At 47.4% G+C, this 13,251-nt stretch overlaps 1 protein-coding gene across 1 annotated transcript; it reads left to right on the forward strand.

The window, feature by feature from the left end:
* The first annotated feature begins 332 nt into the window (after positions 1 to 332).
* LOC144890964 (uncharacterized) lies at positions 333 to 10,655 on the forward strand. Its single transcript, XM_078772844.1, has 3 exons — positions 333 to 420; positions 10,231 to 10,289; positions 10,490 to 10,655. Exons 1-3 carry the CDS (start codon positions 340 to 342, stop codon positions 10,653 to 10,655), a joined length of 306 nt encoding a protein of 101 aa, XP_078628970.1. The 5' UTR covers positions 333 to 339.
* The last annotated feature ends 2,596 nt before the right edge of the window (positions 10,656 to 13,251 follow it).

A 13,251-nucleotide genomic window follows, 5' to 3' on the forward strand; every position in this document is an offset into this window, starting at 1 on the left:
ACACACACACACACACACACACACACACACCTTTGAGACCTGGTAGGGCTCCGTTCCACCTTCTGAAACCCACATATGGAGATACCAATCTACGACACACACGCACACGTACAAATGTGGGTTACCTCTTGCAATTCATGTGCATTAACACATGAACAACATACTTCAATACAACGCACTGTTTCCACGTTACACACAAATGCACACATTATGGTTGAAATGGTTTTGAACCAGTTGTAATTGAGAAAAACAAACTTGTCTGTGACGTTTATTCTCTTTAAGACATTAGGTTCTTCTGCTTCTCAACTTTTGCTACCTGATTGCAGGCAGAGTCAGAATATGAATGAGGAGCAGCATTGTCAATCTGTGACACCTGGGAACATACACCAGGAGATCGCTCTGGCACAGCAGCTCCAACAGGTCTGCTTTGTCAGCCTGCGCATAATTAGATGGTGGATGTTTATTTTTGTTGCTTATTGTGCTCCCAACAGTGGCTTTGTAATGAAATTTTTCTTTAAATGAAATAATCTTCTGCAGTCATTGAAATCTGATGTATTATTTGAACAATTTCGCCCTTACTTCCTCAATCTCCCCAACTCCCCTCCGTCAAACCTTACAAAGTTGACTCAATAATTTAAAATTCTGTTTTGATTGACATTGTGGGAGACTATACAACAAGCTTTGGCACACTTTTATTTCCTAGTGAAACGTATTAAAGGTGGAAACCTCACACTTCCTGGAATTAATAGCCTGCGGATAGCCATCTAAAGGCCAAATTTTGAAGGCTCGCCTCTAGTCTCACGCATGTCTAACAACAAATATGGTGCCAAATCCCGGTTGAAATAAACACAATTAATAAACACAAGACAACAAGCAATGAAGAAATAAATCCCAAGTATGGGCCCACATACACAGCAATGCTACACACACAACTGGACAAGATAATTAGGGGCTAGTAGTTTGTCCTGGAATAACACTGTGCTTGAGGAGGTGGCAAAGTACTCCACCGTGTATTGGAGCATAGCACACCACTCTCAAGGGGTGGCCAGAGTTAGAGATGACAAAATAGATAGCCACAGACCAGAGAGAGAGAGAGCCAAGAGCCCTCGTCTTTAAGTATCTGCCCTCAAGAGGTTTCCATCAGTGTTGGCAGACACTGGCCAATGGCTTGTCACACCTGCACGTACCGACAGTCTCACCCAATCAACGGCACTGATCCAAACCAATGGGCGCTGTACCGTCAAGCAGCGTGTTCAAATGGTGTGCTGCCCAGCTCGTCCCAATCCTAAAACGGCCATGTTGGGGTTGGGGGCAACCCTCATTGCTGGAAGGTCTGGAGCGCCTCCCTCACCCAGCTCCCTCCATGTTCAACAGCGTAAGCGTCACAGGACATTCTCCACCTCTCCAGTCTAAAATGGATAAGGCCCGTCTATCAAATGGGCCGTAGGCCAGACACTTATTCTGAATACATGTTCAAAAGTCCGATAAACGAAATGAAACACAAACGGTTCTCAGGCTTTAAATTCTAACTACTGCCCCATCTATATATATAAAGTAGAGTTGGCCTCTGTGTCTGTATCCTGATCTATCTACGATCTCTAAGATCTCGAGAACCCGTGGACGGATTTGCGAGCGGAAAGTACTGTTCGACTCGGGATGGTCCCAGGAATGTCACGGAGACATAAACATTTAAAAAATTTCGGGTTTTAAAATTAGCGTATTATTAGCACTAGCAGAAGAGAGAGGGATTCGAAGGGAGGGAGCGCAGCGCTTCTAGCGCTTCTGACTACAGCACACCTTAAAATTAAAAAAACTTCGGGTTTTAAAATTAGTGTGTTACGCGTAATTAGCGCTAGCAGAAGAGGGAGGGAATCTAAGGGAGGGAGCGCAGTGCTCCCTCCAGCGCTTCTGTTAGCGTAATTAGCGTATTTCGGAACGTTAATTTTTCAACTTCATTATTCGGAATCAGTACGTCCCAGAGAACCTTCGTAACGTTAATTTTTCAACTTCATCCGATTGACATGGGACCAACGGCATGTGACAAAGAGTGAAACATACAGGCTACATTTATTTGACGACAATGAGTTCCGACTTCCGACCTCGGTGGGATGACAGGCTGAGTCAACCCCCCTGGTGTGAAGGGGGAGGAGGAGGGGAGGGGGAAGAGAAGGGGAGGGGAACGAGGGGGGAAGGGGATGGGAGGGGGGGAGGGGGAGGGGGAAGGGGGAGGGGGAGGGGGAAGGGGGAGGGGAAAGGGGGGGGGAGGGGGGAGGGGAGGGGCCCTTCTTCCCCTGGGCACCCCCGCACCCTTCCCTCCCCCCTTCCCCTCCCCCCCTCCCCCCCTTCCCCCTCCCCCCCCATTCCCCTCCCCTCCTCTTCCCCCTCCCCTCCTCCTCCCCCGCTTCCCCCTCCCCCCCTCCCCCCCCGTTCCCCTCCCCTCCTCTTCCCCCTCCCCTCCTCCTCCCACTCCCGTGCAAAGCCGGGTACCTCTGCTAGTACCCTATAAACTTAACAATACCTAATCTAGCACCTGAGAACAAGCTCACACAACAGTTACACATACACACACACGCATACCAACAAAGTTGCCAATATTCATTACAAGAAGTCTATAATCCCTGATCTCTTTTACACACACCGATTCTTTCCCATTTTTCCCTTCTGGTCATTGTTACTTGTTTTTGTGTTAGTCTGAGAATCAAGTTTTAAAAGGACCACTAAAAATCAATTTTGTTGCACCCATCCCCTCCACAACATTACTTGTATGGTACCTTTGAAAAGAGAAAAGCTTCATTAGTATCATGAGCTAGCCTGGCGTTGGCTTAGCGGTTAGGGTGCCGGCTTGGGATCCTAGGATCCTGGGTTCGAATCCCGGTCGATCGCTGAATTAACACCAGGGGGGTTGACTCAGCCTGTCATCCTTCCGAGGTCGGCAAATTGAGTACCAGCTTGCTGGGATGAATGATCACGGTGTGTACCCCGATTTAGAATAGGTACACCTTATCCCTGCGCATCGTAAGAGCGTGACCAAGGGTTGGCGTCAGGCCGGGCATCCGGCCATAAAAAACATTGCCTCAAACAGGGAACCATGAGCTTATGGGGCCCGCAAGGCTAACCCCCGCTCTAGCGGGGAAAAATGACCTTAAAACGACCATTCATTCATTCAGTATCATGAGCTAGGGTGTCACTTTCTACGCTCACTTTCGAGTGAGTTATGTGTGGTTTTGTGAGGTGCCCCGCTGCTTGCAAAAAAACGGACATATTGTAATTTTCATATCACTATAGCCTTGTGTTGGCTTAACGGCTAAGGTGGCTGGCTTTTTTTTTTGTGTGTGTGTTTTCAAGATCGAGGCTCGTGTAAGAGCTAACATTAATGACAAAAAAAAACAAACGGACACATAAGACGAAATAAATGGAGCGGGAGACAAGATGGGGAGAGAGGGGAAGCACACAAGTACAACAATTGTGAGCAGGGACATTGGGAGATATGTGGGAGGGAGAGGGCTTTGGGGGGAGGAGGCGTGGGAAGTGGGGTGGTGGGTGGGAGAAGTATAAAAACACATGGACACAGCTAGGTATTCCATGAAAGAAGTCGAAGTCGGTATTTCATAAAAGTGTATCTGGGGTGAATTAACAGGGGTAGAACAGATCAAGGTTTTGGATGGGGGAAGATAAGAGATGGTGGTGAACAGCTGTTTTAAAGACCTGGAGGGATGAGTGGGATTGAAGAGAGTGAGTGAGTTTGTTCCAGAGGCGGGAAAAAAGAGGAATTAAAGAGTGAAGGTGAGCAGAGAGTCTTGATTTTGGCAGTTTCACCACAAGAGGGTTGCAGGAAGATCTTGTGTGACCTGTAGGAGTATTTGGGGGACAGAGCACAGACAGGGGGGGCTAGACCAGAGAAGAGTCGGTAGAGAAGACAGAAAGACCACCAACCTGCCTGCGGTGTGAGTGAGTGAAAGGCCCTCAGAGTTAGCTTCATCGCGAGAGATTCCAATGATTCTGAAAGCTTTGGTTTCAACAGTGTGAAGCCGAGCTAGGTGTGAGGCAGGAGCACCACCCCAGAGGGGAGATCACTATTCCATTGAAAGCCTTGTATGTGGTGAGGAGCTCATTAGTGCCAAGGAAGGACTTCGCAAAATGGAGAATGCCCAGTCGGCGACTGGCTTTCGAGGCCAGCTTGGAAATGTGTTTTTCCCAGGAAAGATCATGGCAGATTGTGAGACCCAAGAGCTTGAGTGACAGAACTTCTTGGAGAGGTGTTGAGAAAGTTGAGAAAGTAGATGGGAGGGTTGTCCAGATGGTCTTTTCAAAGAGACATAGTGAGAGTGTGAGATATATCAGGATTGAAAGACATGTTCCACTTGTTTGACCAGTCTGTGATTTTGTCCGGGTCTGCAGAGAGTGAGAAGGCTGCAGACTGCCGATCTGAGGGATGAGGAATGGAGCGGCAGAGAGTGGAGTCATCAGCAAAGAGATAGGATTTTCCAGAGAATCGGAGAGATCATTGATGAAGACCAGAAAAAGCACAGGGCCCAGAACACTGCCTTGGGGAACTCCAACCTGAACAGGAATGGGAGATGAGAGAAATCCATTCAGGGCCACACGTTGACTACGACTAGAGAGGAAGTCCGCAAGCCATGCGTGGAGATTTCCATGGATACCACAGGAGGAGAGTTTGGTGAGCAGAGCGGGGTGCCAGACCGTATCGAAGGCACATGATATGTTAAGGGAGACAGCTCTGATTTCCTGTTTGACATTGAGGACCTCCATCCATTGATGAGACAGCAGAAGCAGCATGTCCAGAGTACAGTGACCTGGTCTGAAACCAAATTGATGATCAGAGATCAAGCCATTGGAGAAGAGGAAGGATTTGATATCCAAAGCAATGATGGAAATTGACAGATTGTGTCAGTTCTAGTGAGTCGCAGAAGTCCTTTGCTGAGGTGCCATGGCTGGTGAGAGAGGTACCCACACCCAGCCAGCTGGCATGATGACAGTTGAAATCACCACATATGAGGAAGAGAGAGTTGGGATGAGTAGATAGAAGTTGATCCATGTTATCAGACAGCGAAATGTAAATGGAGTCATCACTGTTTGGTAGACGGTACAAAACACATTTGAACAAAAGGTGCGAGCGAAGGTGAAGCCGTAGCCAGAGGTACTCTTGGGGGTGAGGTGGAGAGAGGGCAGTGCAGAGAGAGTGAGGAAGAGAGTTTTTGATAAAGATAGCCACCCCACCACCAGGACGAGGCTCAGGTCTATCAGGTCTATCAGGCTTGAAACCTTCGAGTCGTGAGTATGAGCCTGTCAGCCGTTGAATTAACACCAGGTGGGTTAACTCAGCCTGTCATCCTTCCGAGGTTGGCAAAATGAGTACCAACTTACTGGTTATAGAGAGGCAATGCATCAGCAGCAGTGACTCCCCCAGAAAATGATGCAACCAGCAGCCAGAGGCTGCACACGAACCGCCACCATATCAATATGACCAAACTTGTATACATATTGTCATGCATATTGATGTTTATTACAAAATTCCTTTGTCAGGTAATAGAAAATATTTGTATGGTGGATGACATTTAAAAAAATTATCTTTGAGAGTTTGGTTTTGAAATCAGACAGTAGATGTTGGAAAACAACAACATGCATTTTAAGGCCATTTTCCCTGCTAGAGCGGGGGTTAGCCTTGCGGTCCCCATGACAATCTTCTCCATTTTGCCCTATTTACTGCATCTCCCCTTGTTAACCCCCTTGCCCGCATTTCTTCCTCCACCATCTTTAGCCAAGTCGTTCTCGGTCTTCCCCATCCTCTACCTCCTTCCACATTCATCTCCATCACTCTTCCCAACCAGTCACTTTCATCCTTCCTCAACACATGACCAAGCCATCTCAACCTGTTCCTCTTCACAGCATCAATCGCAGACTCTACTCCCATCATCTTTTGCAATTCATCATTTGTCTTCCTCTCTCTCAACAACACTCCACACATCCACCGAACCATTCGCATCTCCACCCCTTCCAACCTTCGTTGCTGCCCCACGTTCACCACCCACGTCTCGCTCCCATAAACCACAACACCCCTCACACATGCAGCATACACCTTTCCCTTCAGCTTCAATGACACCCCCCCCCCGCCCCCCTCATCAGCATGCCACCCAGTTCCCGAAACCTCCTCCATGCACATCCCACTCCCACAACCATTGCCGAGTCCGATCCACCTTCTCCATTCAGCATGTCTCCGAGGTAGCAAAATGTTTTCACACCCTCCAGCCTCACGCCGTCTCCAAGACCCAACTCAACATCTCCATCTGCACCTCCCTCCGTGCACACCCTACACTTGAATGCAGCTGCCACACTGGCCAATGCCCCCCTCAGACCACTACACTCCCGATGAACCCACTCAGCGCACACCGTACATTGAATGGAGTTCACTCCGACACCCTCCCCGCAAACAGCACACGGCCACCTCCCAGTCCTCTCCACCTCACCACATGCTTCACCACCTGCCATCACCTTCGTCCTTCCTATATTCACCATCAGACCTTTTGTCTCCACACACCCCCTCCACCCGTTCATCCCCTCCCTCAGTCCATCCATACTCCCCGCAACCAACACCAGATCATCCGCACACAACAACTCCCACGGCAAACCCTCCCCCACGCTCTGAGCCAGCACCTCCATCACAGCCACAAATAGTAGTGGACCCAGCACCGACCCCTGATGCACTCCCGCCCTCACCCCAAACCCACCACTGTCCCCGTCCCTCATCCCCACAGCTGTGCGTGCTCTCCTGTACATTGCCATCACTACTCCGATCAACCATTCCTCCACTCCTAACTTCCTCAATGCCCATGTCACTACTTCGCGTGGAACCCTATCGAATGCTTTCTCCAGATCAAAAAACCCAAGAAACAACTTCCTCCGCTTCTCCATGCACCTCTCCTGCAACTGCCTCACAATAAAGAGCGCGTCCGTCATTCCTCTTCCTGGCATAAATCCAAGCTGCATTTCGTCGATCTTCACCCTCTTCCTTATCCTCCTCCAACACCCTTTCCAAAACCTTCATTCCATGCTCCAATAACTTTATCACTCGGTACGAGCCACACTCCAAAGGGTCACCTTTCCCCTTGTATAGAGGGCCGAGGGTACTCAGTTCCCAACCCACTGGAATGCGGCCTTCTTTCACCACCAGATTACAGATCTCTGTCATTCTCCCCACACCCCAACTTCCCGCTGCCTTCAACACACCTCCCACAACTCCCGTCGGCCCTCCCGCTTTTCTTCTCTTCATTGCTCTTATCGCTTCCTCAACCTCCCTCTCAGTTATCTTCTCTGCCGGTCCCAAAACTGGGCCACTGTCTATGTTGCCATCCCATTCATTCTCTGTTCAACAGCATTTCCATATATCTTTTCCATCTTCCTTTAATTCCATCCGGGTCCACAACGATCCGTCCCACCTCATCCTTCAAGCAACTAACCCCCATCACATCACACCCCTCCCTCGCCATCCGCTTTGCAATCCTGAACACCGCTCTCTGACCCTCCTCCGAATCCAAGCCCTCTCCGAACATTTTCCTGCATGCCTCCTGCGCCTTTGCTACCTCTTTCTTTGCAGCCTTCTTGGCTGCCTTATAACTTTCGTGCTCTGCTTTTTCTGCTCCCGTACCCTTCGCCTTCTGCCACTCCTTGAAATTCTTCCTCTTCTCGTCAATCCTCCCTCCAACTTCGTCATCCCACCACCATGTTTCCGAGTGCCTCGGTGGTCCTTTTGTCCATCCACATACCTCACCAACGGCTCACAACAGACTATCTTTCATTGACATCCAACCACGTTCAAGCTCAACCACATCATCCTCTACCCTACTCATCCTCTCTTTTAATGCCTCCCTTACTGTCACCTCTTTCAACCTCCACACCTTCATTCTCGGTTGGTACTTCACCCGCCGAGCTCTCCTCGCACCTTTCACCCTTATGTCCCAGACAACCAATTGGTGCTGTGAAACAGCCTCCTCCCCCGGGATCACCTTTGTGTCCCGGAGGTGCCCCCTATCTCGCCTACGCACCATCAGGTAGTCAAAGGTTGTCGTCGACCCACCTGACGTGTATGTAATAAGCTTATTATCCTTTTTCTGGAACTGAGTATTACAAATCAACCAATCAGCTCCATCAGCAAACTCCAAAATCCTTTCACCTTCTACATTTCTCACACCATATCCATAACCCCCATGAACTCCCTCAAAACCATCCATACTCCTCCCACCACAACAACCCCCCCATCTTTCACGTTTTCCATCAGCTTCTCTATCGCACACCAGAACTTGTCCTTCTCTTCATCGCTCCGACCAACCTGCGGAGCATATCCCGAGATGACGTTCACCAAGAGCTCCCCAACCATCACCTTCACCATCACCAACCTATCACTCACTCTAGTCACACTCACCACACTGTCCACAAACTCTCCAGAAAACAGGACACCAACACCATTCACGCCCTACGGGCACCCTTGCCACACAAACTTGTATTTATGTCCCTGCCTACCCTTCACCATTCTCACACCACTTCCCCTCCATCTCGTCTCTTGCACACAACATATGTCCACTCTTCTTCTGATCAATACTTCCACCACTTCTCCTGATCTCCCCGCCACCGTCCCCACACTCCATGTCCCAAACCTCAGAAACCGATCTCCACTTCGGGCTGTACCCTGCCCATATGTAGTTGTAATTGTCATGGTTCTCTTTTTGAGGCAATGTTTTCATTAGATGTTGTTACTAAAAGTTAAAAGTTTAGATGTTTCAGACATTAGATGTTGGAAGAGGTAAGTATTTGACAATAGATTATATACCATAACTTAAATTATGGTCATATAGCCCAGATCGGTGGAGTGTTGCAGTGATGTTTGTCCTTCTGGAGGTTTGTCCCATCTCCACGCAGGATCTCGAGAGCCCAGCCAGAGTGACCATCGGGTTCTTGGTCACCTCTTACCAAGGCCCTTCTCCCCCGATTGCTCAGTTTGGCTGGGCGGCCAGCTCTAGGAAGAGTCCTGGTTGTTCCAAACCTTCTTCCATTTAAGAATTATGGAGGCCGCTGTGCTCTTGGGAACCTTCAATGCAGCAGAAATTTTTTGTAGGCTTCCCCAGATCTGTGCCTCGACACAATCCTGTCTCTGAGCTCTGCAGGTAGTTCCTTCGACCTCATGGCTTGGTTTTTGCTCTGATATGCATTGTCAGCTGTGAGACCTTATATAGACAGGTGTGTGCCTTTGCAAATCATGTCCAATCAATTGAATTTACCACAGTTGGACTCCAATCAAGGTGTAGAAACATCTCAAAGATGATCAAAAGAAATGGGAGGCACCTGAGCTAAATTTCTAGTGTCATAGCAAAGGGTATGAATACTTATGTCAATGTGATATTTCAGTTTTTTCTTTTTAGTAAGTTTCAAAATTTTCTAAAATCCTGTTTTCTCTTTGTCATTATGGGGTATTGAGTGTAGATTGATGAGGGAAAAAAATGAATTTAAACGATTTCAGCAAAAGGCTGCAACATAACAAAATGCGAAAAAAAAGAAGGGGTTTGAATACTTTCTGAATGCACTGTAGGTCAAATGGAATTAACTGGAAACAAAGAAGGACAAGAGGAAGTCAACTAACCTTACAGAACTGTGGAATGTACTATCGGATATTCGGCACAATATTCCTGTAAGTCCTTCAGTCTGATACAGGAAGGAATCTCTAAAAGACTTTTGGCACTCAAGAAGGAAGTGCCGGGACCAACATATTCACCAATGCAATAAAATAAAATTCCCTTTTTTAGGCCATTTTCCCTGCTCGAGCGGGGGTTGGCCTTGCGGGCCCATGACAATCATGGTTCCCTGTTTGAGGCAATGTTTTTACGGCCGGATGCCCTTCCTGACGCCAACCCTTTAGTCGCCACTTACAGGGATACTGTGTACCTATTCTAAACCGGGGCACGCACCGGCATGATACGACAAAATAACACCGATCTTATTTACTCGAGTCGTTTATTTCACACACATTTATAAAGGCTGGCAATTAAAATAAATAAAAAACACATATAACCGTTATCAATTTGATGAATTTACCCTCAAAGGAAAAGTCTAAATGTCATTGGAATAATCTAAAGTTTGCACAGTACTGTTACTGTATAATGAATATGTCATGTTATGGTTTTGATGGTAACTTTGTTTCACCATTGTATGTTTGGTAACCAGACTGAACCAGCTGAAGACGAAAACGAGAGCCTGATGACCGAAGGACCCTGTGCTTTTCGGTAAATGATGCATGCAGCCAGTTTTCATTGCCTTTATTGATATGTGAATGATTTAAGAGTCCTCCTTCAGCTGCTGTTTCCTTTGGACATTGTCGACTCTGAGAGTATCAATGCTTTTCTTATTCTATTTAATTTCTTTCAATGACGGTTCACCTGAAACACAATGATGACTGTGCACACCTTTCCCTCCCCTCTTGCAGACTTATTCTACCTTTGTTGCTGTTATTTTTCTGCCTCATTGCTTGTGTTTGGCTCATCATCGCAGCATATTATTGTGGGCCATTCAGCGGAACCTCAAACCATCCATTTTGTCGTTTCCTCGAGCCATACGTGTCCTTAACCTGGCGGGAGGCACCACCTATGTGACTGTTTTTATTCATGCAATAATTTTTTAACTGGGATATTTTTATTAACTGCGTTAATTTAATGTAATGCACTTCTTGTTTGCACATTTAGTTGCTGATACTTAACAGCATTACCTTAATAGACATGCTTTAGGTTAACATGGCTGAGTTTACCTTTTAGTGATTTATATGACCTCTTTGTCACTTTAATATCCGAAATGTTGTTGCTTCATAAATTCGGTTATCTTACCTTTGTTTGTTACAGAACCCTTGTTCATGTTCCTTTCCTGGTTCTTGTTCTTTTGGATAAAAAAAAACGTGTATTGCAACCTTGATTTATTATGACCCAGGAACCTGCAGATGTTGAGTAAATGTTAGCCAAGTCTGTGGTTTCTGTTTCATGTTTGCGTTGTATTTTATTGTTGAATAAAGTTGCAATCGATTATTGATCCATCCACCTCAACAAAATATACTTTTGGAGATGAGAACAAGCCGATTCAATTTCGGTTCAGGTCTGGATGCAAATCCGGCCGGCCTGTTAGTGAGATACAAAACGAAAACAGTTCTCTACCAAAAAGTATGCTCTCTACCGAGTGCCGTTCTCGTTAACTCAGTCCTCCTTTGGTGGTTTTTTACTCCTGTTTGTCTGTCGGTCTCTGTCTGTGAGCAGGATATCTCAAAGGTTATGGACGGATTCAGACGAACCCTGGTGGACAGTTTGGGTGTGTGACAAGGACGAATTGATTAGATTTTGAAGATCCGAATACTATCCTTTTTTTTGTCGAAAGATCTCACTGGAAGCTGGTGATGGGAGTAAAAGTAGCCTCACTACCCCCAATAAGATTTTATATTTTGTACAATATATTCATATTGTTATGGATCTCGGGGGTCGGCTCTCCCCTTACCATGGGTGGGAAGGGGTGGGGGGGGGGGGGGTTAATCCCCTTGTCCTTTTAGCTGGCCGTCCCGAGCCCTGGGAAGCTATAACGTCCTTCCCGGCGCAGCGTTAGGTAGGGTTTGCTAGGCCTAGGGGTTCGCTGGTACCTAAGTACTAACACCCGCCAGAAACGAGGGAATAACTCCCGCTCGAACCACGGATATGATGGATAATGCCGAGCAGTTAGCAATCCGCGATCCGAGCTATTAACCAAGAGACTAAACCCGATTCTAGTGGTTCCGAATCGTGCCACGTTTACCCAATGAAAGAAAGGACGGATGCGATCGGATTAGGGAAAACCAAGAAAGAACAAGGTAATTTATTTACAAACCAAAAAGAAAGAATGTACAAGAAGAAGAAGAAGAAGCAGGACACAGGGCAGTCTTATTACAGTCTTATTCTACGACCCCAGACAAAAATACACACTCACACGGGGATTGTAGCTGGTAGGGTGGAAGGTCCAGGTAGATGGCCCAGGCGATGGGGTCCAGGTTCCGGTCCCGCGGGCGAAACCCGGCAGGCAGCTCCGCGCATAGTTGGAACGCAACCGGACCTTACATATGGCGGGGGGGGGGGGGGGGGGGGGAGGCTTGTGCACTTTGTACGTAATAAGCGTATGGTCGTGTCAAATGCTCTCTCTCTCTCAAGTTCTCTATTCAGCGCCAGCGAGTGAGTCCTCCTTTGCCAATGTGCGCTCCGTATAGGCTTTCGCAATGCACTCAGCGCTCTCTCATCAAGTCCACCAAAAGAAGGAGTCCGTGCAAGTCCAGTTACAAGAGCGCCGCTGAACAAGTCCTCACAAGTCCGTAAAAGGGCTTTGCGCTCGCGCTTATATAACGCGTGCCAAGATCACTCCGCGCTCCACAAAGGCCACGCCCGTCGGTGATCTTCCCTCAGCCCTGGTTGGCTGGTGGGGGCTTACTGGCCACGCCTTTGACGGCTAGTTGACAGGCCACACCTTTTTCTTGACGTTCCACCCCCTTTTTCCTCGAGCCTGACCGCATGGTCAATGGCGGCGCCTGAGCGAGCGCCAAGGCAGTGAACGCTGCTGGCAAGGCGCGTAATGGCGGCGCTTGGAGAGGGAGGTCGCAAAATGGATGGAATGGATTGGGACCTGCTCTTATTTAATTGATGCAATGCAGATTCAACTATTGGAAACACGGCCTTATCTGAAACACATAATAATGAAATAACTGAGTTCCTATGGTGGCCTACGTGTTGCTTGTGGACTAACTAGGGGTGCAACATTTAACCTTTAATGTCATATTTACAAGTGATTATTTATTTACACAAGTGTGGGTTCTAAAACCGCAACACTATCCTTTAAATTGTAGGATTTTAAACATGTTTTATTATTGCCAATAGTAGATGATAAATGTTCCTGGTACACCCCCAAATCTCCATTCACTTACATGTAAATTTTCCTCTCACCTCACTTTTCTTCATTTCCCCTTAACACCCCCATTACTGCTACCCCTACTCCCTTATGAACCTCCTAACATTTACCCTTATGAACCTATGATCCTTCTAGCCTTATGGACCTACGATCATTCTGGCTCTTCTACTATTGCCACTGAGCACAGGTCCTTATACACTATTGCTTCTTCCATATCATCTGGCAGATCATCTTTGGCCCACTCAAACAATGATCCTACAAATATTTGTTTATGTGTAGGAAATA

This window comes from Myxine glutinosa, chromosome 2 (genome assembly GCF_964187855.1).
Source record: "Myxine glutinosa chromosome 2, kmMyxGlut1.1, whole genome shotgun sequence".
In the NCBI taxonomy this organism is placed as follows: domain Eukaryota; kingdom Metazoa; phylum Chordata; class Myxini; order Myxiniformes; family Myxinidae; genus Myxine; species Myxine glutinosa.

What these genes read in the sequence shown, in the direction of transcription:
- LOC144890964 (XM_078772844.1), top strand. Translation starts at nt 340, where the DNA reads ATGAATGAGGAGCAGCATTGTCAATCTGTGACACCTGGGAACATACAC. An exon ending in TGGCACAGCAGCTCCAACAG is followed by an intron (nt 421 to 10,230) that starts GTCTGCTTTGTC and finishes TTTGGTAACCAG; the next exon opens with ACTGAACCAGCTGAAGACGA. An exon ending in GAAGGACCCTGTGCTTTTCG is followed by an intron (nt 10,290 to 10,489) that starts GTAAATGATGCA and finishes CCCCTCTTGCAG; the next exon opens with ACTTATTCTACCTTTGTTGC.